This window comes from Aythya ferina, assembly GCF_964211825.1.
Source record: "Aythya ferina genome assembly, chromosome: 4".
Taxonomy (NCBI): Eukaryota; Metazoa; Chordata; class Aves; order Anseriformes; family Anatidae; genus Aythya; species Aythya ferina.
In genome coordinates this window covers 46,951,499-46,976,895 of record NC_140300.1, presented here as the reverse complement: position 1 = coordinate 46,976,895, position 25,397 = coordinate 46,951,499, and the positions used below count along the sequence as shown (strand labels likewise).

At 36.7% G+C, this 25,397-nt stretch overlaps 1 protein-coding gene across 2 annotated transcripts in view; it reads right to left on the bottom strand.

Annotated features, from left to right (window-relative positions):
- Window positions 1-25,397, bottom strand: part of GRIA2 (glutamate ionotropic receptor AMPA type subunit 2) — an 89,865-nt gene that overhangs the window by 47,695 nt on the left and 16,773 nt on the right. For both annotated transcript variants that reach the window (XM_084517549.1, XM_084517548.1), the window contains exon 3: window positions 2,678-2,917. In XM_084517549.1, the coding sequence (XP_084373675.1) occupies window positions 2,678-2,917 (240 nt within the window). The remainder of the gene's footprint in view (window positions 1-2,677; window positions 2,918-25,397) is intronic.

Sequence of the window (25,397 nt, the reverse complement as noted above, 5' to 3'; positions counted from 1 at the left end):
TGTCTCCTCTAAGACAAAAAAATCTCAGGCATGAATTTAAGGGCTATTAATGTTCATGCTAGGGCAAAGGGTTCCTCTGATCTTCCATTTTTCCTTGGGACTTTTTTTTTTTTTTTTGAGCACCCTCTGCAGACCGGTCTTCTTGTTCTTCAGAGGTAGGAGAGTTGTCATCCTCATCCAATTTAGTTTATAGTTTACTGTGATGTCAATAACACAATGAAAAAAAAAAAAAAAAAAAAGAAATCTTTCACAGCAATACTTTTGTGGATGTGGAATTATTTGGATAGAGGTAAAGGAAGTGGGACTCTGCAGAGAAGAAAACTCTTAACAACAACTGTTGCTGTTTTTGACTGCATGAATATTTCTGTTTGGGAACTGTGTGTTCCTGAACCTCTTGTGGTTATGATGAGACAAACTTAATTCAGTGAGCTCTGAAATGAAGGACTGAATAGAGGCTGAGTGAATTAGTGATTCTGTTACAAACAGAAACCTCCAATAATGTCATTACTTTTTCCAAACTGCACTGTTTAGTACTGGCAACACAAAGAAAGTAAGGAGGATAAAGGATGCAGTCACATTAAATGACATCAAGTGACATATTAAACCAGCAATAGCTTTGACACGCATATACTGAACGGCCTCACTTCTTATAGACAGGAAAAGATAGGAAATTGTCCCGCACTTCATCTAGTCAGCCTCTAACCATTGAGGAGCTGTAAAAGTAGCAATAAATTATTCTTTTGGAATAAGTCATTAAACTAATTTCTATTCGATTTCATGGAAACCATGAAGTCTATCTTTTATCTCACTCCTGGAGGAGGAAGTATCTCAAATTATACTTAATTCCTTAAATATACAACACAAACACTTATGCAAAAGTGGTGGAAGTGTGGACCCTGTATATTCAGGATCTGCTGTCAGAGTTGCTGCCTACACACTGCTCAACTCTGCAGGTTAGCCTTGTGTGGGAGCACTGAGGAGCAATGATTTACTCAGCATAAAGGTAGGAGTTTTATGCCTTGGAGTTCATTATCGCTGGGGTGCCTTGCCATAATTAAAGCATACAAATAAGGAAAAAAAAAGGCATAACCAAAAGGTGACTATAAGCAACAATTTCATGCTGTTATTCCTGACCAGATTCAGCCAGTGCAGCAACAAGGTGGTTTTCAGAATTTACTAAATATAAATCACATGCAGGTCATGTACTGCACACTGCTAGCTGATTGACAGAGGCTAAGCAACTAGCTTCACATCTGCCCTTTCTAAAAAGGCAGTGAATGTTTCTGATTCTAATGTGAATTTGGAAAGGATCTACCACAGAAATGAGCTTAAGGTTCATCATCACACATTACATTATTGTTGGAGGCTATATGCCTGCTTTAGTTTTTCTTATTTCAGGGCTCAGAACAGTGATAGAGAACTGTTTTTAAGAGGTCCCTTCAGCTTTTCTGAAGAACACTGGATAAAATGTCATCAAAAAGAAGAGAATCTAATGTCACCCCATAATTTAATAAACTATGGTGTGACAATATGAAATTAATCATCCTTCAAATCCAGCGGAATCTTACCATTTAATGTGCATTTAATTCTGACCAATGAACATGCAGATGAGCCACTAAATAGCCTTTTTAAAGAGAAGAGTTGAAGAAAATAAGTTAGCAAAGGGCTACTAGATAAGGAGAACTCGAAAAAACAGAATGAGTTCCGTTGGAATTCCAAATGGAATTCCAGAAAGGGTAGTCATAACAAAATGCTTTACAATGTTTCTTCTCAGAAAACTAGTATACCACAATTTTCAAGTAATTTTTCCCAGTTCATAAACTGTTACGCTATTATTACAACAGCCATAAGGGCATAATACTTGTGGAAGCTGTATCCTGGAGTAAGTTGCCTACAAACAGATGATTTGTGTTTATTAAAAAAAAAAAAAAAAAAAAAAAAACACACATCTAATCTTAACAGTGGAGAGAAATTTGAGTATCTGTCGAAGGTAGTCTCCAAAGGAGCAGGGACTGCATCCAAGATTCTTGTTTGCTTTGTGTCCAACTATTGATTTTGCATGTTGTTTGGAGTGAATCTGTGCTAGTAGACTGTCCTTGGTGTTCCCCAACTCTGTTGAAATACAGCTGAAGTACAACACAACTCAGAGGTGGTAATTAGGCATCCAGTACCTGGAGTCCCAACAGGGAGTTCAGGCAGTCAGCTGCAGTGGCAGTGTGAAAGCTAGCTGTTTGGTAAAATGAATGGTCTCACAGGCTTACTGATGTTTATGTTTGATTCTGTAGTTTTAAATACTTGGCATGCAACTCAAAAGTTAAGTGTAGATGATGAGCAACATGTTACATGCAAAAACATCCTAGCATTTTTATTAGCTTTTCATTTTTAAATCTTTAAAAAGATGATTCTTTAAAAAGAAAAAAATCATAGGAACCGTTTTACATATGAGTAATCTCTCATTACTTATCAGCATGCATGCTATTCTATTAATGCAAAATGTAATAATTTCATTCTCATATAAACAATTTTGTATTCTTTACTAAAAACTCATTTCTAAACCTAAGTTTGTGTTTGCTGCATGTAGGTATTCCTGTCCTCCTCTAAGACTGATTCAGTATTTCAGTGAGTTACATGTATATCTAGCAAACAGAATACAGGGAAAAAAAGTACCATATCTCACCTCTGTCACTGTCATACAAATATGCAAACTTGGTCCACTGATAGTATTCAATCAAGCTAAGAAGAGCTCCCTTGAGGTCAGGTCTCATCTGAATGACAAATGGATGTGTTCCATCTGTTGGGAAGCTTGGAGTTATGAAGGAGACATGAAGAGTCCCACAGAATGATGTTATGGTATTTACAGACTTCTTGTCATAGAATCCAAAAATAGCAAAGACTCCTCTTGAAAACTGGGAGCAGACTGGGAGGGAAAAAGAAAAACAGTTAGGTGGGAGAATTTTTTTTTTTTCAAAAAAATTATTGAAAATTCTATCACATATTTGAGAAATAATGAAGTTGTCTAATCACATACCAGGAGAAAACAATAATACCCTGCTAGGGAGATAATTTGTTAGTATTATCACTTAGTAATATAAAACTTCCACTAAAAAATAAATTCAGAGATGTATTTCTCATTCCTAGAAAATTTAGAAATAAAAGTTACAAAGTTATTCTTAAATTCAACTTATACAATAAAGAATAGCGGTATAAACATTATGGCAGCTGCAATTTATAAAATGAGTCATGACCACACGTACTATCTCAGAAAGATAACTTTTTGTCATTAAAAATAAATTGACTCTGAGATCAAGCCTCCTTGAACTTTTTTGCAAAATACTGTAAACATTTTTCTATTCAGGAAAGATAAAGTGAGAACTAGAAGCAAATATCTTAATAGCAGAAAAGAAGTTTCTGATTTGCTTTAAACCCCCTGATTTTCAGGCATTATTATAATTCCTGCATTTTTGGACTCAGCAAAAGCTGGTCTTTCTGGATGACGCTTGCAGTCATGCTGCACAAAGAATAACCTCATAGATGTAAATAATATGCTGATTCCTCTGATTCCTCTTTTTTTTTTTTTTAAATCACTTGAGACAATTCAAGCCAATTGATGAATGCTGCTGATCACTGCAGCCTGTAAAAGAGCTAGTTCTTCTAGGTCAGCCTGCTCTTTGACAATTCAGGTTATACTACTGCCTAGGTTTTAAAAGCAGAACAGACTAAGGAAAAAAACAACACTGATTAATTCTGAGATATCACCTATGCATTCTTTGGTTTGCATATTGTCACCTTGAACAAGAGACAGACCCTCCTAGAGAAAACATCTAGTCAGCCTCATTGCAATCCCTGCTACACCTGGCCTGCTGATAGATATAAATCACTATGTCACTGAGGCTAATTTTGCCTAGTGCACCAATCCTTGAATATGATTCATTGATAAGGGCAGAAATGAGTTGAATTTTTTTTTTTAATTTCTAAGATTTGAATGCTAACCAGTATTTTCTCTTTTAGAAGTTAATCACATTATTATTAAAAAAGACACGCCTTTGTACCTGTTATTATTAATTTCTATTCTCTTCTCATGATTTTGTTTATCTACCTTTGCTCCACAGTCATCTCTTACCATAATTATTCCTATACTCCTATATTCCTATATATTCCAATTAAAAGTATCTGAACAGCATGAGGGAAATTCTGGGTCCGCCAGTTTCAACAGTTATTTCCTATTAACTTTAATTAGGTCAGAATTTCACCTCAGGTGAGAGAACACAAATGATGGAAAAAACCTGACGAATAATACCCCTTTACAAAAACACACTGCAGGTATTCCAGAGTGAGAGTACAAGATGGTCAGATCTCTTCCACTTTAAATGCAAATCCTTACATAAAGTTGCAATATTTATCTTGAATGTTTATTAAGGGTATAGCTGCTCCTTGTTGAACAAAGGCTTCTGAAAAAAAAAAGCTGTTAATTTTCTGGATAGCTTTTCTGTTTAAGTTACTCCAAGTCCTTGTTCTATCCCAAATCACAGTGCTCTTGCTGAGACAAAAACAACACATTACCTCCCCACACACTCGTCAGCAATTGTTTTCCACCCACAGCAATGCCTAAATACTTTCTGAACTTGCTACACTCCAAGTGTTAATGTCTCATATCCCACCTTCAAACATGCATATTAGAATTAACCACCAGTTTACACCTGGATCCCTAGACAAGAAGACTTGGCCACCAGCACTCTACAGCAAGATTTTGTGTTAAACTACTTTAATGCCATGTGTGACAGAAACAATGATGCTGTCATCTCAGGATTGCTGAAGAATAAAGAAGCGTTATGCCAGTACTGCTGACTCCCAGGATGCTATTACATCTCCTGTCACAGGTTGCGTTTTGTCATTCACCAGCCAGTGGTCTTAAGCATAGATGAAATAATGCTGCATACCAGAAACTTGGAAAAACACAGACAGGGTCTTTCCAGAAGTACCCATGCCACTCCTATTAGAAGCAAGCCTGAGTATTTGGAGCCCCATACTCCAGTCTCCATCTCAGTTCCTCCCCTCATCATTCCCTCCCCTTTCTGATATAGGGGAGATCTGGACCCATCAGGCCTTGCCCAAACATTTTTGGGGTAATGAAGGTCAATCTGGCCCATGTTTGAGTTAAGGTTTCCAAGGTGGCAAGTTTCCAAGGTGGCTGCTGCTTGGAGACTGTTGGGGCATCACTCCGCCTGTGGGAGGGGGCATATGACTGCCTTCCCATCACTTGTTTTTCTCTTCCCTTCATTTATCAATCTGTCTGTATCTGCACCCACTAGTTTTCACACTTTGTCTCTCCCTATTCTCTTCTGTCTGCTGTGGGTGGGAGTGAGCCAGCAGCTCTGTTGGTGCTTGGCTACCAGTTAAGGCCAACCCAGGACAGGGCAGGTGTTATCCCACCTTCCACATACAGGACAAAGCTTTAAATAAATACCACTGGCCTGTGCTTGAATGGGTGAAGGAGCTCTGTACCCTTTCCACGATACAAATACGCAACCACCATACTTACTCTTCAGTAAAGACCTGCTTTTTCTTTCAAAGTGAATGCCCACCCTGACAGAGCATGAACTTGCAGCACCTCTTGCAGCACGAACTTGCAGCAGTAGTTACTGCTTATTGACAAAACAGCTTCCTTGGATTAGCACAGCAAGCAGCTCTCTGCTTACACCTGGTCTTTACACCTTTACACCTAGTACATCAGTCTATACATGTTATGTGTGAATCGGGGAAGGTGAGTGATGTCCCCTTGATCCTCCCTCCCACACCAAACAAAAGACAAATACCTTACACCACCTCTAGCTGAGTAAGTGATGTTGCTGCAGTTCCACTTCCAGCAGTAGCAGCTTAAAAGCTGAATTCCACAACATGTGTACTCAATCCCTACCAGTATTAAGATACAAGCAAAAACATTCTGTATTTTTAAAATGGTTAAGAAAAATGCACCACAGACATGAACTTTCATTTAATTCAAACAAGGCTGCCTGCATGTGAAAACAAAACTTTCTAACACAAATCTTGAAAGTAAGGACACAATGCACACTTCCAAATATTAAGTTATATCAATTACCAGAAAATCAGCATCAGCTTTAAAAGTTCATCAGCAGTGATCAGTGTTATGGCTGAACACTGAACATCATCAGTGCTAGTCTTCCCAGATGGGAAATTCCCATTAATAATCAGTGAGAGGGCACCCATGCAATGTAATAAAAGCTTGTTTGAAAATAAGCATTTAGACAGTTAGAAGACAAATTCTTGCAAATGTTTTGGGTCATTTGGTCTCTGAGGGCAGGAGGGAAAGGAAGGGAGGGTGTTTCTAAATATGTAACAATGATCTAGTGAATAATGCTGAATGTGTAGTTCTTTTGGGCAGGATTGCCACCTTAGATTAAGTCTACAGTCATTCTTATTGCTGGAAGATGTTAGTTTTTCAATAGTGAATCACAAGCAGTTCACAGTTATTAGATTACAAAAACTCATGATGATTAGGACTCATAAACCATCGAAACATTAAGGATATATTTAATCAGAGACATCAGAAACAACAGCCAGGATTAATTTCTTTCAAGCTCTTCTATTTCAGCTGTTACTTTTGGGGTTTATGTTGTCCTTTCTAGAAATAGTCATTGGCCTACTTAGCAAGAGAACAAGAATAAAATATGCCAGTTTTGTGACAACTTTCCTAGAGACACTTGCTTAGACTGGCAAGTATTTGGGAATTATGAAAAACAGGGTAGATAATTAAAGTTACCTGAAAAGTGTTATGTAAGAGTTCTCATTGCTCCTCTATTAACTAATAAGCAAAGACCTATTTTGCCCTTGTATTCCAGAACACTGAAAGTGTATCTTAGTCTCTCCCAAATGCTAAAGCCTTGATTTGTTAAAAAAGTTTATGCCTGGGATGAGAAATAAATGCCTTGTCAAAGGAGGGCCAAAACTACTTCACAGAATTCACTTGTGCAATTACTCCATTGATAACTACATTAACTACAGTTATAACTTCACCTGTTGCTGCTTAGGCCTTCTTTTCACCACGATGTATTCATAGCTTTCTTTCTTTAATACCTTCTCCATTATGCTATTCTGATTTGTCTATTAATTCTGTAAGTGGGATAACCTAATATTTAGCCATGGCCATTACTATCTCTCCAAAAACAAAGATATAAGCAACAATCATTCTTTGCCACCCATCAATGAGCAAATTTCTTTGATTTTTATACCTCATATAAAGAGACTCATATTAAGACTCAAGAAGTGTCAACTAAAGGGTACATCTGAAAATTCAAAATACAAAAACAACTGCAAATATAATTAGCTTTACATTATGAAGTGATCATCCCAGTTTAGGAATGACAGACATTCATTTTTGTAGTGACTAAATAATTGAATCTTTAGAGGCATAAAAATCACTTTGAAATAGTTGTATTTGAATTCATAGGTTTAAAACCTATTCCTAATCATTTTTTTTAAGCAAAGATTTCCTCTCCAAAGGGGCAGTAACAAACCCAATCATTGTTACATTCAAATACAAAGAAATTGGAAAAAGAAAGCTAGGAAAATGATTACTCATTAAACTTAATTATTAACTTATTAAAAGAAATGTCTCACAGTATTTTACCATACCTTCATGCAGGTAAAGATATAACTCTTAAGATTCTTCTAACACTTCCAATAACTTCTGTATTTGTAAATTCACTTTCATGCTCAGTCTCTGTCCAAAGGTGAAAGTTTTGAATGACTGAGAAGCTATTTGCCATTCACTGCTTAGATTTTAAATGCTCTTAACATGAAGGTGGCTTCACATGTTATTCTGTTACAGTATTATACATACTATATATATGTATACTATAATACAGTGTTATACTATAATACAGTGTTATACTATAATACAGTATATAGTTATTTTACTATAGTGCTAACAAAACTGTTCTAATACTAATATAGGGAAATAAGTCTTCAGCACATATTATTTAATCACATCCAATCATTCTCTTACTTTTAAGGGAAAGAAACTACAGCACTAGTGTGAAGCAACCATCAGGCATAGCCTCTGCAAAAGAGGAGCAACACAAAGGAGTGCTTGCTGGCCTGGGAAGATGACAGATGAGTCGGAAGCAGCCAGGAACAGGACAGAAATCGAATGCCCAGTTGTTTATTTCAGCCTCTGAAAGGGGACTTTAAGAACAGACAGCAGCAAGGAACCACAAACAATAGATTGAACAATAGTAGCAAAAAAAAAAAAAAAAAAAAGAACTACAGCTGCCAGAAGAATTCACATATGATTGAAACTGCATCAGAAATTCATTATGAGAATAAAAAAGTATGTATTGCTTCCAAAGCCATTTAGAAAATTGCAGCATAGCAGAAAGCACACTGTATGCACTTTTATAGACTACACAATTTTTTCTGTAGGGGTGTTCCATATAGTCTCCATGGTCTCTTTTACACATTCAGATTATTCTACTGCATTCTAGACACAAGTGGTAAATTTCTACTCAGAAGACTGAATGAAGAATAGGGAATCACTTAAGTCCATCTAAATTGCTATCTGGAACCATGGAAGAGTATGCATTTAACAGCATTACTTGAGATGCAGATAAGTTTTTCCAGGGGCATGGCAGGCTAACCAAAAATCAGGAAGACATAGCTCCCCAAGGCTCAAAGAAAAGCATAATAACCAAAAGATGAGATGATAGGCCAAAGCTTCATTCTAGAATTCAATACAATAAAACATGGACAAAGAAAACAAAGGCTGGCATTTTAAAGTCCTAAGGTATACTTTAGCAAAGCTGAGAGGCAAATCAATGCCAATTAAAAAATCAGTGGCAATCAGAACTGGAAATAGGCTATATTTCTGGATAACAAAACAACAATAAAAAGACATTTCTTTATGTCCTCCTTTATTATATTTTAAACCCAGCACCAAGTAGATTTTATTTTTTTTTTATATTTATATTTTTTTTATATTTTATTATGGATTTTTATTTTATTTTTCAGCATGTAAGAAAATACGCATGGCTGAAATCACAGTCATTCAATACTGATCCAAACTGTGTCCTCTTTGCAGGCTGTACATAAATACATTCTGGTAAAATATAACAAAAGTAAACTTCACTTGGACAGACGAGTATCAAATGAGATTGAGATCACACTGTGTTGGGTCTGTCTGAGCTGGAGTCACAAAAAAGGAATGGACTCAGTGATGAGTTCCTCATCTGCACATTCTGTGTAAAAGCACGAAGCACAGCTTCGAGCAGCAGCTAGGCCACTAAAGAAGCAATCCATAACAGACAGGAGGCCTCTGTTTTGCACAGACTAGGAAGGAAATTCTCACAGCCTTAGAAAGCAAAGAAAGCAAAATTTATATCCTGAATCTGGAATGTTAGTAGAGGACAGTTATGGCACAGCAGGCACCAATGATGCTTCTCCACCTTTTCTGGAAAATATGTGGCCTTCAGTTACTTACTGTGACCTGAAATATTTGGAGATTGTGTGACCGAATGGAACTTTCCGCACCATGTTATTAGCAAAAGAGGCTTTGATCATTGTGCAAAGTTAGAGTCAAAACCTGGGCTGCTGCAGTGCAAAACCAACTCAGAGACCAGGAGAGGCAAATTAATTTATTTCATCCAGTCAATCATGCTTCACACTGAGAAAAGAAACTTTGTGCCAATATGGGATATTTTAGGCAAGTACAAAAAAGCCTTCAAGAAGTTAGGGGCCATCTGTTAGAAAAGTACATGATCGTATGGCACAGCTTCTCTATATGCTAATGCTGCAATAATGAAGGTGGTAAATAAACATCATGTTCAGATTGAAACAACAGGTCAGAAAAAGCAGTCTGTTTCAATGACAGTTGCATTTAATTACATATTGCTTGGCAGTGCACTGTAAGCATTTTAAAATCTTTTTCATTGCTATGACAATTACCATGATGCAAAAGAAATCATTGCAAACACCACCGAAAGAACTATGATAAAACAATTATGCTTTTATGAATAAAATAAGATCTCTGTAATAAAATCAAAATGTAACACAAGTCTTCTTGCGAAGAAATTGCCCACAATCCAAGGAATCCTTACATAGCTCTTCCCAGAGCTGTTAGGATGCTAGTGTATTCATCTAAATCACCATTTCTAGCAGCCGAAGGGGGTTACAATGCTTCCTGATCCCTGAATCTGGTGACCTGGAAACTCTGTTGAGTAACAGAAATGTAATTTTATCTTGTCTCCAAAACACAGGACATTCTTCAGGATGCTTCTCTACACTGCCTCACTTCATTGTCTCCTCCCACCCCTCCCAAATAAAATGCATGCTATTTCCACTTGATGAAATTTAACTTTCATTTACTTGTTTCCTTCAGATCTAAAAATTCACCTTACAAATCTGTCTGCCTTTGTCATTGTAGTTGGGAAAAGGTATAAACACAACCTTTCAGTAACATAAAACTTGTCATTTTTCAGTGTCCAGCAAAGTATTACCTCCTAGATGTAGGGAGCCAGTAATCAAATCTAAGAGGAAGCTACTGGCTTTTTTGGCTTGCCACACTGTAAGCCATGGAGAAATCAGCTCTTTCAGAGTTAAGAAAGTTTAAGAGTTCTTAGTCTGCGCAATCAGAGTAATTCTACTGAATGTAATGGATCCAATATGATTTCCCCCTACTGAAAATGTGGTTCTCCATTTTCAGCATGACAATTTTCAGAAACGTTTCAAACCAGAAATGTTACGTACTCATCTCCTCTTCCCCTTAATCAGTTCTGTTGAACGCATCCCTTTTCTGCACTTCATTAAACTAATCATCATCCAGTTCCCATGAAAATTGTATATTTGAAAACTTGTAAAAGGATTTGGAAAAGGATAAATCCAGCTTGGTAGGTCCAACTACGTTTTATTAGAATGCCTGCAGATAGTTATTCAATTTATGAAAATTGTTTTCCTGTTCTTAAGCTAGAAGGGCCAACAGTCACTACTTAGATTGTGTCGTCTTGCTCAACAACACCCTATGCCATCTAAAAGGAATCACGGGTTCAACACTGAGTCCCTCTGTTACAGGACAAGGATAGGTATGGGAAAAGACCCTGAGGCTGTCTTCTAAAAGGAAGGCAGGAAGGAATCAGCATGAGTCTTATGGAAACTGCTAGAATGAATAAAGAGGATTTCCTGAGGCAAGGAAGGTATAGCTGAAAATATGTAAGAGATCTGTTACTCTCAGAAGACTTCATACTATAGTTTTAAAGGAACAAATTGTTATTTTCCAACTGGTCAATTGTGACCTGCAATACACATTCTGAGGAAAAGTCGGAAGTTTAGTCCTAGACATTTATTACTTATATATCTCCCTGAAATGTTGCAACTGGGAGCCTACCTCAACCACACAATACGCTGCAGTCTACACCTTGTCACTTCTGCACAGCTAGCACTGCAGGATCCAGCTTTACTGTGACTTGCTGTTATTCCTTCCTACAGTCTCTGTCCCCCCAGATGGCTGAACCTGATTTTAAAATAAAACAGATAACTGGAAATTTTGGCATAAGATACCTTTGCACAGAAGATCTTACACAAACTAATGGTTAATGTAATAATAAGCAAGCCTCATGAGACCTCAGTTCCCTGCCTAACAACTTTTACCCCCTCATAGCAAAACCTGTGGCTCTCTTCCACCTGGAACAACTTCCATCCTATAATGTTGCAACCTAAATCACTCACCCACAACAAAGGGTCAGTTACACTTGCATACGATGTTTTTCCCCCTGATTTTTCAGGCTGTAGTTCCCTATACAATATTCATTCGCTGTAATGTTACAGGTTTATGACATTCACTGGGATAATTAGCTGCTTAACTAACTGCCAGGCTTTATTTGGATTTACAAATGGTTTAAAACTCATCATTTAAAACACATCTTCCTACCTGCATGCCTTATTTTTCCAATGTGTGTTGAAATAACAGAAGCGTTGTTTATTTGTAGTACTGGTATCTGAAGTACTCAAATACCAGTCAATAAACATTATTAGTAAAGCAAATCAGAAATACAGTGAAATCCTCCTAATTAGGACACCCTAGTGAACAGCTTATTGTCCTGATTATACAACTCTTAATTAAGAGAAGAGTTTATTCAAAAATAAAACTGCATGGAGAGCTTTAAAATGATAAAGTAAAATGAGTACTCATTGCAAACACAGGAGGAAAATTCATATTCCCTGCACCTCCTCTGTTAGTTCCTTTAATCTTCGACAACTTGGTGCATTTCAACATACATTGAAAGTTCCTAACTTTTTAGCTCCTATTTAGGAAATTTCAATTTAGCATAGGTGGAATAAGTTCTTGTTTACCAAAATTTACAAATATGTCATAAAGTATATTACCATCTGCTTTAATAAAGCAATGATTATACCCCTCCTTCAGATGGAAACTACTACAATGCTTGCTTCACTGCAGCAGAGTTAATTAGCTCAGGTGAAGTTCTACATTGCTTAGCCTCTATGTTTTGCCTCTGTTACCTGAGCATCTGCATTGTACTGCAGGCTACGCACACACATGCACATACACTTTATCTTGAAATAAAATAAAAACAATTTGTAGAGGAAACCTGTGCCATGTCTGAAACCCAGCATGAAAACATCTTGCCACTTAGCAATCTGATGGCATCTGAGGGTCACAGTTTCTTGATCTCCAGGTTCTCTGATAGGTTCCGTGTAAATGTCAAAAATCTCAGTCTTTTTGCAGTTGACTTGTCTCTTTTTCCATTACAAGTAAGCCATCAACATCAAAACGCACACCATTGCATTTTGAACGTTGAATGGCAAACCACCTTCAAACTTCTCAGCTGTAGGAATTCTGCACTCGGAGATGCTACACTTAAGTACTTAAAACCAACAAACCCAAACAACTCTAAAAAACAAACCACTGAGAGGCACTGCTGTCACTCTGCTGGAAGTGTCAAGGAGCTCATAGCTAACTTAAAAAATGTAAACCTAAATAAATGAAAAGGAATCACATGAAAAATAAACAAAATAGCTCTGTTATTATTTGGGGGTAATGCAGAGAAAAACTCTTGCACAAAAACCTAGGTAGAATCCTGCACACCTCCAAATTATGCCCACCTGACAGCAAACCTTCTGTTATATTATGTATGCTCCCTCCCTGTGTAAAAGTTTTGCAGATGCTTTCAAGATTGGAAGAAGGTCCCATCCACACATTCCAACTGCTGTCTCCATGATGTGCACAAGAAGTCACAAAAAACTGAAAGACACTGCATGACTTCATAGTCACCAACAATACCTCTTCCTCTAGCTGAAGAGAGCAGACCTGAATGTCACAAAATTGTCTGCAGAGCATATGAAAACATACACATTTTTGGAAACTGAGCTTTTTCAGCAGAAGGATTTGTTTGCTTTAAAAATTTATCATAATTTAACTCAGATAAACAATCATTAAGACGTTTACCACTGCTACTGAGTAAATACTATAATACTTAGAAATTGCAAATAAAGCTTTGCCATTTCCCTTGCAAACAGTGATATGAAACTAACACTTAGGAGTTTCTAGACACAGTGTTAGACAAAACAATCTCTTTTTCAGGCACATTTACATCTCAGAAATGTAATCTCACTTTTCCCTTTGTACTAAATACTTTATTCAATACTTGATACAAAGTCTATGTTCCCACAAAAAAAAAAAAAAAAAGATGACATTCTGTTTATCCATGTTGACAACTCGTATGGTCCTTACTTTAGTGTCTGTTTTGGTGTTTTGAACTTCCAACTCACTGAAATAATCCTAAAAGGTGATATTTTAGAAATATTACTTCTCTTTTCCCCTGTTATTTTTAAAGACTCATAACATTCAAGCATGGGTCATGATTTGGATGTCTGCTTCATGAGTTGAACAGAAGGCAAGGGCAAAATACTGTAAATCATGCTGTAGATCTTGTAGACTAATTTGTTATCCTTACAAGAGGCTATTTAAAATCTCTATCATGAGCCAGCTGGAGTGGTTGCTGTGCACTGCAGACACAGTAGTCCAGTCTTGAGTAATTAGATTTCAGGGCTTTAAAACAGGACTGAGCTACTACAACCTAAAAAATTACTGTGCCGCAGCTCTACCAATATCCTGTGGTACTTTTGGCAAATCATATAGATTCTGTGTCTCAAACTGTTTTTACGTGCGGGCTGGAAACACTTCTTCCCTCCTCACAGAAAGGCACTTGTGGTGTAACTGATAAGCAAGCAGGTCTTCCCTACAGCTCTGCAGAGGATGAGAGTGACAAGCATAAAGAAAGGTACAGTAGAAAGCACTGAAGCAGGAAAAACTCACCCTTACCCCACCCAAAAAAAGAGTTTAGGCAGAAAGTAAACATATGAGGAAATGGATCTGTAGCACTCTAGAATTCCGTCAGGGATGAGGTCTGAACTCACTGGATGCATCCTGCCTCAGCATACATCTGACCCTGCTCTCTCCCATTCCTTTTCCCCACCTCTTCAGCCTCAACAAAACACTAAGAAAAATTTATATGTTCCAGGAACCAAGAGGGGGGAAAAAAAACTAAGGTTCTGTGCTGGGCTTGCTATTGCTCAACATGTCCATAATAACCTAGCAAAATGAGTAAACAGCGAAATGAAAAAAAAGTGCAACAACACACTATTTAAACTCCTCAGAATGATAAAGTTTTAAATGACACAGGTAGTATTGTTCCATTGAGGAACACAAGTTGCATAGCTAAGAAAAAACAGCTTGATCACCTGCTGAAGTTGAACAGTTAAGACTTTCGCTCTATCCTAATATTGAAGGGAAAAGCGTGCTTTCTAATGTTACCCGTACCTGAATTTTGCTAACTCTTTCAGATTTTGGAGAACATGGTCAGGAGACTGTGTTTGCTTGTTCCAGTATTTCTCCCATAGTTAAATCAGGAACCAACATTTAGATTGCTCCAAATGATGATGATTTAAAATATTATTTATTTCTGTAGGTCACACCTATTATATTTAATGGAAATGCTATCTATATTATGATAACATTGTTCAGGAAAATATAGCATCTCATACCGTTTGCCCAGAGTAAACAGTTTTGCACATACAGCATTCTAATGCATAGAGCATCAAACTTTTATAGTTGTTCCTACAAATACACCTGATCAGCATGTAATGCAACAAAATACAGCATTTTGTAGCATATGGCATGCAAAGTAGTGAAGTGAAGGGCGTGCCTAGATCTCAGCTGTGGCATGCCACCTAGTTTGCTCTGTAGCATTTATTTAAACATATGGCTCATCCTAGGCAGCATCCACCACTGAAGCACAGGTGTGTATTCTTTCACTTGAATTCATGACCCGTGCGACAAAGCTACGATCAGCTCTTTCAGTTGTATAATTTATGTCAATTCTGTTGTAGAAGTTTACTTAGAATTTACTACAAGAAATGAATGGAAATTCTGCATTACACCTGCATGTGACAAAAATATTTAATTATATCGAGCATTGTTTATACACTTTTCCCTTTAGAGAACAGGTCCTAATTAAAGCTCTTTGACTGTGCTATAAATCACGGAACAAGGATGCTGCGTTTTTAAAGGACAAATTTATAGTGCCTGACCAACAGCAAACGGGTTCCCTGACTTCCTCTGAAACAAAGTCATCAGTACGAAATCAAGATCTCATTTATTCTGGCTTGCTTCTAATGGTGGTAAACCCCAACATTTCAGCTCAGGTGTTTTCCCCAGTCTTGGATCTTCTATTGTTCTTTCTTCAGCACCATTTTGCGTTGCGAACAAGATCTGCCTTATTAACAGTCACCCTCACTTGCTTTCTACCTGGCTAGAAGCTGTTTAAAGAAGTCAAAGCTTACTAGGCTTTGTCCCCTAAAGGACCAGAAATTGACAGAGAGGCTTCTGTATTTCAGACAAACACTGCTGATTTGTTACACAGGAAATCTGCTGCTTCATAAATTAGAAAAGGTTCAAATCCACATAGACTTTTTTGCTGCTCTCTATGTTAAGGCACTCAAAAGATGTTGTAGATATTCTTATTTAAACTATTACCTAAACCAGTATTGGAACTTTTTTTTTTTCATCCAGCTCTTGCACCTTTTCATCAAGCATCATTTTTATCAAGCATTTTTTTTTTTTTGGAGATGCTGTGAAATGCTTTGCCCTGAAAACTAGAAATGCCCCAGTTCATCCTCTCTGAAATACAGAAAACAGACAAAGCTAATTTCAGAGCTGTCTTAAGCAGAGCTGGCATTTCAGTATCTGAGATTATCATTGGAAATGTTTGCTAGAACCACAATTTTATTATGCAAACATATGAAATATAGTAACAGCTTAATCTTATTCTCATTGGAGTCATTGGAAGTTTTGCTATTTACTGAAACAGGAAGCAGATCAAACATTAGAAGCTTAATAATGCAAGCTCACTCACCATTGTGCAAATAGCTCTTGATTAATTCAAAGTACTGCTGTAACACAGAGAAGAGCTCTGTGAAGGAGGAAGTGAAGCCTTACTCTGCACAGGGGCAGAAAGCTTTCCTACTCTGGGAGCTATCCCTCATGCTTCAGTATGCTGGTGCTGGTCAAAGAGCTGCAGAAGGGGCTCTGTGCCCAACACCCCCAGGGCACAGGACCCCTCAATGATGCATGAATGAAAGAAGGTCTGAACAGAGCAGTTAGAAGCCTAATTGTCTTGCAGGCACCCAAGGAAAGCCTGCTGAAAACCTGGTTCTCCAGCCAGCTCAATGAAACCAGTCAGTCTATACTACTGTGAGCTCACTCTATCAGGCCAAGCAAGTCGATGCATGTACGTTTGTTTTCAAGCTATCCAGAACAAAGTTACATTTTTATAGCCTTCAGCTTCATTAAAATATTTTACGTAACAGTGATAACAAACTTGTTTAGACAATGATAAATAACAAAGGAGATAACGTACATTGTGCTACCTTCTGTCAAATGCATGCTGGCCAAGTATGGCCTTTCTATGTAGACAAGACTGGCAGAATGGTACCAAAATTTGAACTTCTGTAAGAGACTTCAGCCATATGTCTTGATCAACTTATATGCAGATCCCTTCCCTCAGCAGAACTTCTTTGCACCAACTGTTAGCCCATATTGTTGAACTGAATCCAGAACAACAGGAATGAAGGAGTACTGTTCCCTTTTAATTTGAGGAGCGATAAAAATGCAAATCAAATAGAAGTATTATTTTTATAGCAGCCTGCAGGTTTTATATGTAGCCATCAAATCAGAAAAAGATGCATATTTACAGTTTCTAAAGAAAATAAATAAAGAATTAGAGACAAAAATAAACAGATTGTAAATTTAAATATAAATTGTGTGATATCTTGACATCTTACATGAAAAAGAACACGGGACAAGGGAAAAAATAGATCAAGAAAGGCTGCTGAAAGTCAGAAATAAGGCACAACTTTTCCTCCTTTCTACTTATCCTGAGGCTTGAAGTCACTACCTTGTAACATTTTAAAAGTCACATAGGTGTAACATTGCCAAGAATAATTCTGGACATTACTCATCCAAATATAAAGATAAGGTTTGTTTTCCCGATTACAAAATCTGCATGCAATGCACAGAATACATGCATACTTTGAAAATATTTTTAAATTTTCTTTTGACTATATTAATTAAGTTAAAAGGATTAATTTTTACTTGTTTTGAATTATTTAACTAAATACCATGTACATTGGATATGTATGGTTTATTGTACAGTTGCACACCAAAGGAAGTGTGCATTTTCCTGTGTCTAAAAATATAAAATATTTTATATTGCTTTTGTTACTTGGTTAAAAAGGTAGAACACACTGTAAAATATGCTAGTTATTAATGGAATTAACCTGAAATTTATGATTTATCTGTAACAAGAAAGCCAGGTTACTTTAACTTTCAGAGGAAACAAGTACCACACTCCACACTTAGCAATACAAATAGTGCTGCATTCCACACAATGCTGAAAGAGATGAATAATCCTCAGTGTAAAATAAAAGTTCAGAGCAATACAGAGCAGAAACAACGTAAGAGGTTAGCAACACTTCTGATGGCAAAAGGTTTAACCTGTGTCATCTTCTATTTTTTTCCACTACTAACACACAAATACAGGAGATGAGTGACCTTGTTTATGTAAATGCAACTAGTCACAGCCTTCCTTGACAAATTCAAATGACAACCATGAAAGTCAAATTTTGAGCAAGCATGTGCTAACTACCTTAGGCAAAGTATATCTCAAATATTATTCATCCTTTATGTAAAAAATATGACTTGACCTGTGTTTATCACACATACTCCATTAAAAAACCTACTCTGCCTTGGATTCCTTTTGGGGGATAGCAACTCAAGTGGTGAGACTTCATTAAAATGATGATTTGAAGAACAACTTATTCAAAGCATGGTTTAATGCTTGATTTTTGCCCTCTCTAATTTTTCAGTCCTTTCTGTTAATTACCATGGCAGTGCTGCAGAAACTGTTGAGTTCTAACCAAGCTGTCTATACGGCCAACTTTTTGATTGAGTCAAAAAATGGCCTACCACTTTTATACAAAGTCAGAGACAGCAGAGATGAGAAAGATCCCCAAATTCTAACCCAAATCACTGTCCTTTCAGGGCAGGATCATATATTTGACCCACTGGCATCTTCTGTTACACACTTTCACCATACAGGAAGGAGTCTCCCATCCACTATGAGAGCTAAGTCCAAACAATGAAAGCTGTAACATAATTGACAAAGCACATGAAAACTCTCCTATGATACTAACATACAGAAATGAATGGGGTTTAGTTTGCCAGAGCATGTCCTTGGTGGGAGGTCTTGAAATATACATCAACGTTATGACTTCAGCTAAGCTATCCTAATTTTGCTGTCTGTACCTACACAAACACACATATATATAGTTTTTTCAGCTACATATGAAGCATTATTTTTGCATTGGTAGACCTTCTCAGAGTTTCCAGTCACTGTAAAAAGGAAATCTTTTAACCTACTTATTACCCATTAACCTGCACTTACTGCACAGCATCTGCAGCACCTTTTACAGGGGAGGGTTTTACGTTTAAGTCCTCAGTAACATTTCATGAAGAAGTATTTTGAAAACAAATGTCACTTCTGGTACTTTAAAACAGTGGGTATATATATATATATTATTTTTTTTTTTTTTGAATCTAAGAACATGTATTTATAGAGAGATTACAAGCACAAATGATGCAAGAGTTACACCTTTTTTTTTAATTACAGTGTAACTCCCCTGTGCACTTTCTTATTCTGGAATACTCCTTACGACATAAAACTTCAAGTAAAAATAAAAATTAAAAAAAAAAAAGCTGAAATATTACTTACCTTCAAACACTGCAATAAAGGCCAAACAGTCATCATGTTAATTAGTAACCTAAAAAAATAATCAATACAGCATAGCCTAGATTAAAGACCTGTGCCATTACATGCTCATGGCAGACTGCACAAACTTTTCTTCCAGTACAATTAGATGTACCTTGTACTTATCTCATTCCACAGTGCAAAGATGTTTATGACAAGTGACTGAGTTAATACAGCTTTCTATAAATAAAGAAGAATCAACAAAAGAAAAACAAAATTGGACATGTTTTAATTGCAAAGAGGAAAGCAGATGAAACAGGACAAAAAAAAAAAAAAAAAAAAAAAGAGAATTCCTGTGACACCTGAAGGCAAAGCCAAGAAAGAACCGCATAATCATCACTGGAAAAGCATAATTTATCCACTTAAAAAACTTCCTTGCACATTCCTTATTGTTATCTCATGCCAGAGTTTAACCACTAAAGGTGTCCCTTTTCTCTTTCTCTACCTTAGCTAGTAAGACTGCTGTGCCACTGCTCTCAGAGGTGTTCAACTGAAAGTTCTGCATACACTGCTTTTCTGTCTCCCTTCACCATGACATGACCTCAACCTCTTTCAGTTGCAGCACCAAAAAGTTGCCCAGCCCTGTGTTACTGTTCTTCATCCCTTCAACTGTTAAGCTCTTTGGCAACCGGCATTTTTAGACTATCTGAAACTGTGAAGAATCCATACAACTTGATAACGATGCAAAGCACAAGGAAGTAGTGCCTTTGCTTTGCAATGCAGGAAAAAGACTAGTCTGCGTCATCCAGATGAGTCACACTAGCAGATTAAGTAAGGGCACCCACATCAGAGAATGAGGCAATGACAGTACAGGAAAAACAAAATGTTTTTCTAGATTTTTAAGTAATGAACGCAGCAATAATACCAACAATGGGACTAATGCCTTAGAAATCATTAAAATCACTGTAAGTCCTTCAAGGTGTGACTTGTACAACAGAGGAGATTAAGGAAAGGCTTCCCTTTGTGTAGTAGTTATTAGAAAAATCAATTCCATCTACAAGTGTAATGACAGTGGTGAACCACCATTACTATGATTGACTGTATAATCTTTAGTGGAGAAAGATATTCCATGCACAGCATATTTCAGTATCATTGTAATAAAAATGGAGGCATAGTTGAGTGCTTCAAAAAGTGGGAATCACAGGTGTGCTGTGAATAGAATTAAGATCCAAAAGAGCAAGTGTTTCAGGAAAGCCTATCTACCTATGACCATATCCCCACATCAGGTTCATATAAGGTACTAAGTGCTCGATCCAAACACCAACAGTTCAGTCAGGGTAGAAAAGCTAAAGACAAAAAGAGGGCATTAGGTCAGGCTCATATTATGTGGAAGAGGCAAAGCAGCTAAGAGCATCAACCCATTAAGTAACATAAGAAATGCTAAACTCCCTGTCAAGATTTTTATTTGCATTAGCAGAAATTTGCAATGAGCCTATGAAAATCAATAACACTGGGAAATGGAAAAGGGGGGTGATGAATATTTTTGAGTAGTCTTCTCAACAAGGTTTTCCAAAACTTCATGACTGTATACACTTAAATCCGAAGTAAGGAAACTGTATCAAATGCCTCACTAGAAGGCCTTGGGACAGCATGCTTAAAGATAAAAACTCCACTGGTAGAAACTACAGACTGTTAAAAATAAGACCCATGCAGCTAGTACACTATGGTCACATCAAAACCAGAAGTATCCACTGTTTGAAATTCCATTAGTATGTACACAGCAGCACTGCAACAGTTCCACAGATCATATCCTTGGCAATCCACACTAGTTTTTTCAGTGACAAGATGTTAGTACATGACCTTATAGATACAAATGTATGACCTTAAAGTGAAATACATTTGAGAGAAATTCCTGTCAGAGACATTCAGTCAATCCATTTTCTAGAAAGACGAAATACAAAAGAGAAGAAAGCTATGGAGATGTATATTTGCTGTTACAAAATACCAGCTGGCACCAGAAAATGAGCTAGCAGAAAACCAGAATAAATGAGACTTGTGGCAAACAACCTCTGAAGAAAATAATGAAGTGATAAATAAGAACAACACACTTCAAGGCAAACCAGATACTTCAAATGTAAGTAAAGGATTGAGAGTGGAGACCAAACTAATGGGGAAAAGATGAAGAGAACCTCAAAGCAAATCTGTCCAAACATTCTGGAAGATATCTGCAACTGATCTGTTTAAACCTAGAATAAATCAGTGACTGCTGATTTAGATAGAAAAGTAGAGTTACAGGTATACCTCCTGCTCTTCTGTCACCATCACAGGGTGCGTTCTGACCAGTGAGTCAAGGGAATTTTGGAACGTATTCTTAGCTTTACAGAGAAGTTGAGCATTAAAATCAACCCTTACTAATGTTATTTCTAGGAACACAGATTGGACATTTAATTCAAATCCAATTGCAAACAGGAGGATAGCACTGGTCTTTTTCATATCTCTTTTCTGTTTTACTGCCTGCTCCGTCTCTAGTGGTCCTTGTGAAATCTTTGAATTAGCTCCTTTTTTAGAATCAAAGAATCATCATCCAAGCTGGAAAAGAGAAAGGAGGAAGTAAAAATTAATTTCCCTAAGATAGAATTATTGGCTGAGGTTTAACATTGGGTTTGGAAAGTCTAAAAATGGAACTTGAATTAGCAGAAAAAGATAGCTCAAATTTGTATTCTCCCATCTTAGTCCATCATTTCTTTGTAGACTGCAGAGTACTTTTCCTCTTTCTCTACAAGCAGGAACCTGATATCCTTTGTGTCACTAACACACTGAAATAAATTTTATTTTAATCTAATCATATGATACTATAGCACATCAGGACTATCCTAGAAACATGAGTCTTGTGAACACTCTTCTTTATTCTTCTTTCATTACTCTTCTTTATATTTTGGAAGTAATACCTCAAATGTACTGCTCATTAAATGAGTCCCCTTTTTGCCTGATGACCACTACACTGTCAAACTACTTTCCAAGCTGACTGTCACACACAGAGAATGCAAAACTTTGGTTTAATAGCAACTATGCTATCATCTTACCTATACGTGGTTTACTGCATACCAAAAAAAAAATAGTTAATACAAAATACTGCCTAAGTTTTTTCAGCAATTAGAGAGACTAGAGAGACTACAGTATAAATTCTTACAGCTAGTCTTAAAACTGATTAGACTACTAGAGATTAGGTCTGAATTAACGTTACAGAAAACCAAGAACAGATGCTGGAAGCATCAGTGCATTTGAACACTTACATCTCTGAAATAACAACAGAAGCAGCAAATTTCTGGTTCCTGAGAATTCTGGTCAGATACTGGAAGGAGGACAAGATGGTACCAACTGAGGAAGATGAAGAGATCCCACTAAACAATGTTTATCTTGTTTAATCAGTGTTCTCCATCTCAAGTAGAAGTCTGGTTCCGTAACACTCAGCCTTTCCGATATGTGTATCACTATATAACACTGAATTCTTCACAGTTCCTCATTTATCAAGATGCATTTTAGCTCTGCTGCTTCTTACCACCTAACAGTTACTGTATTTTTAAGCTTCTAGTTATTACTTGGTTTGCTGACTGATAAGCTGTTCAACCTGCAAATGCTAAGTGGGAATCGAAACTATTCCCATTTTAAATGGGTGGTTGGATGATCATTTAAGATGATCTCAGTTTGATAAACTACAAACTGCAAACTGAAACACAGTTTCCCCCAAGACCACATGCATGTAATTTAATCACATTTTCTGTGATAAACAACAGCAATACAAAATAGCAACAAATAACAGGACTGACTCTTTCACAGTCAGCTTAATCCAGCCATGGAAGAAACCAATTTGAGAATTTGATTTTTCTTTTACTACTGAGAAACAAGTTGCTGATACAGGAACCAGATAAGCTCTGTAACCTTCTCGTTTAAACACATTGATCCTGATTAGTATCCTAACATTTACAGTAGCTTTCTACTGGGTCAACCAAAGGATACTGCTAACCTAATCAGAGGTCTATTGAAGACTATTGAAGAAGTCTGAGAACACCAAAAATGATCTGACGTCTTCCTAGACAATGAGAAAGTCGTTCAAAAATTAATGCAACATTGGTTAGCAGAGGAAAATAGTTCTGAGTTCTTTAAACTAGAAGGTCTTCTGCCATTTACATACAAAGAAACAAACAAACAAAAAAAAACACAACATACATTATATAGATATAGATATATATATAAACTTGTATCTTCAATCAGAATAATGAACAGCTATTGGGGACCAGAACATCTAGGATAACACAAAACATGGTAGGAAGCCTTTCACTCACTATGCACAACGGTACCAGAAGAGGACCATTTGTTAAAGAGAAGCAGCTTTATCTTATACAAAACAAGATTCTGCACAAACCCTTAAGAATCACATTTTTAGTGGTAGAAAATACATTCACTTCACTTGTTCTTTGCTGCTAGAAATACCTACTGACACCAATGGAATAAAACTGATAAGATCCATGCAAGATTTCCCAACTGGAAAATAAAGGCTTACATTTCATCTAGGAAGTAAAGGATTAACACAGATATATCATAGATCTTATACTATAGGTCACTCATTGAAAAGACCTTTATTCCATGGCCAGGAAAAGTCTATATTTAAGACCATTTCTGCAATAGTCTTGATTCTATGTTTGCCTTAATTACTTCTGTGACTTCATGGTTACCAGTAATCAATTCAAACCCTTGTTTATGTCCCCACCTGTAAACTCAGTATTAAATGGTATTGAGAAAGATTCTTAAAAAAATCATATTCATGGTTGCTCTAAAGTACATATACCAGAAAAATATATTTTATTAATTTTTTGTAAATCTTTTTTGGAAAGAGCCACACTGAGAGCATGTATAAGAGTTACTATTCTGCATGAGAGATAAAATTTTAAATGTCAGCAAAAATGGCCCTTCTACACATTGCCTGGAATATGATTCTTGACTGAAAACAATGTAATGCTTTTGTAAGCATTTATAAAACAATTAAGAAAATTAAGACTACTAAAATTCTAGAGTGGGATACAAGCATGATGGTGGTCGGAAACATTTTGATAGGACATTTTCTATCAGTTGAAGCTTTTTGTTGAAACGGATCTTCTCCCTAATTCTTTCTTCCCTCTCATCCCAAAAAAGAATTTGTAAGGTCCAGAATAGAGTTTTGGGCCAGACACAGAAAGGAAAGTGCAAGTGCTTCCGTAATTAGCACTATTTGAAACAACACATAGGTCAAGCACCTGAATCATGCAGAGGAGAAAGTGGTTCTGGTTTTCCATTTATACAAATGCTCTGGAGTATTTCTATCCCCATCTGTAATCTTCTCACATGTCCTCCTCCCCTCCCCCAACCCACCACCTTTTTTTTTTTTCTCCTTACCAGAAGATATTTCTAAAGGACTGCTTTCCCTCACTTATTAGAAAGGAAACCAATGTCAAAACACTGAATTTTTCTGTCAAATACAATTCTTGTTTTCTCTCCAGCCCTTAGGAAATCTAGACTCATTTGCGGCTCTGCTGTAACCATCCATTACAACCTTGAGCAAAAAAAAAAAAAAAAAAAAAAAAATTAATCCTCCTCCACCCCTTATTTGCACTGCATGTGAGAAGAGGGAAGAAAGTTCTCCATCTGTCTCGCTTGAATACTTCTGTTGTGAGCATTTTGGGCCAAGGACTGACACTTACTATACAGCTTTGCAACATCTAGTATACAACATCTAGTATAATAAACCTGTAATACCTCCTGGGACATCCAGCCATGAATGCAATGCAAATAAATGCAGATGATGCTCTGCAGCACGAACTAGATGTTATTTACAGTTGTTTCATGGTGCAAACCATGAAACTGTTTGCACAGTTGCTAAACATACAGCAATCACTCTTAATACCCGCTTACAAATACAGAAGTATTTTCAGGCTTTTGGAACACCACGCAAAGTGGTCTCAAATTAGCAATCTTGTATATTTTAGCAGTCTGATGCAAAAAGTAATTGATAAAAAGGCTATTTAGTTCAAA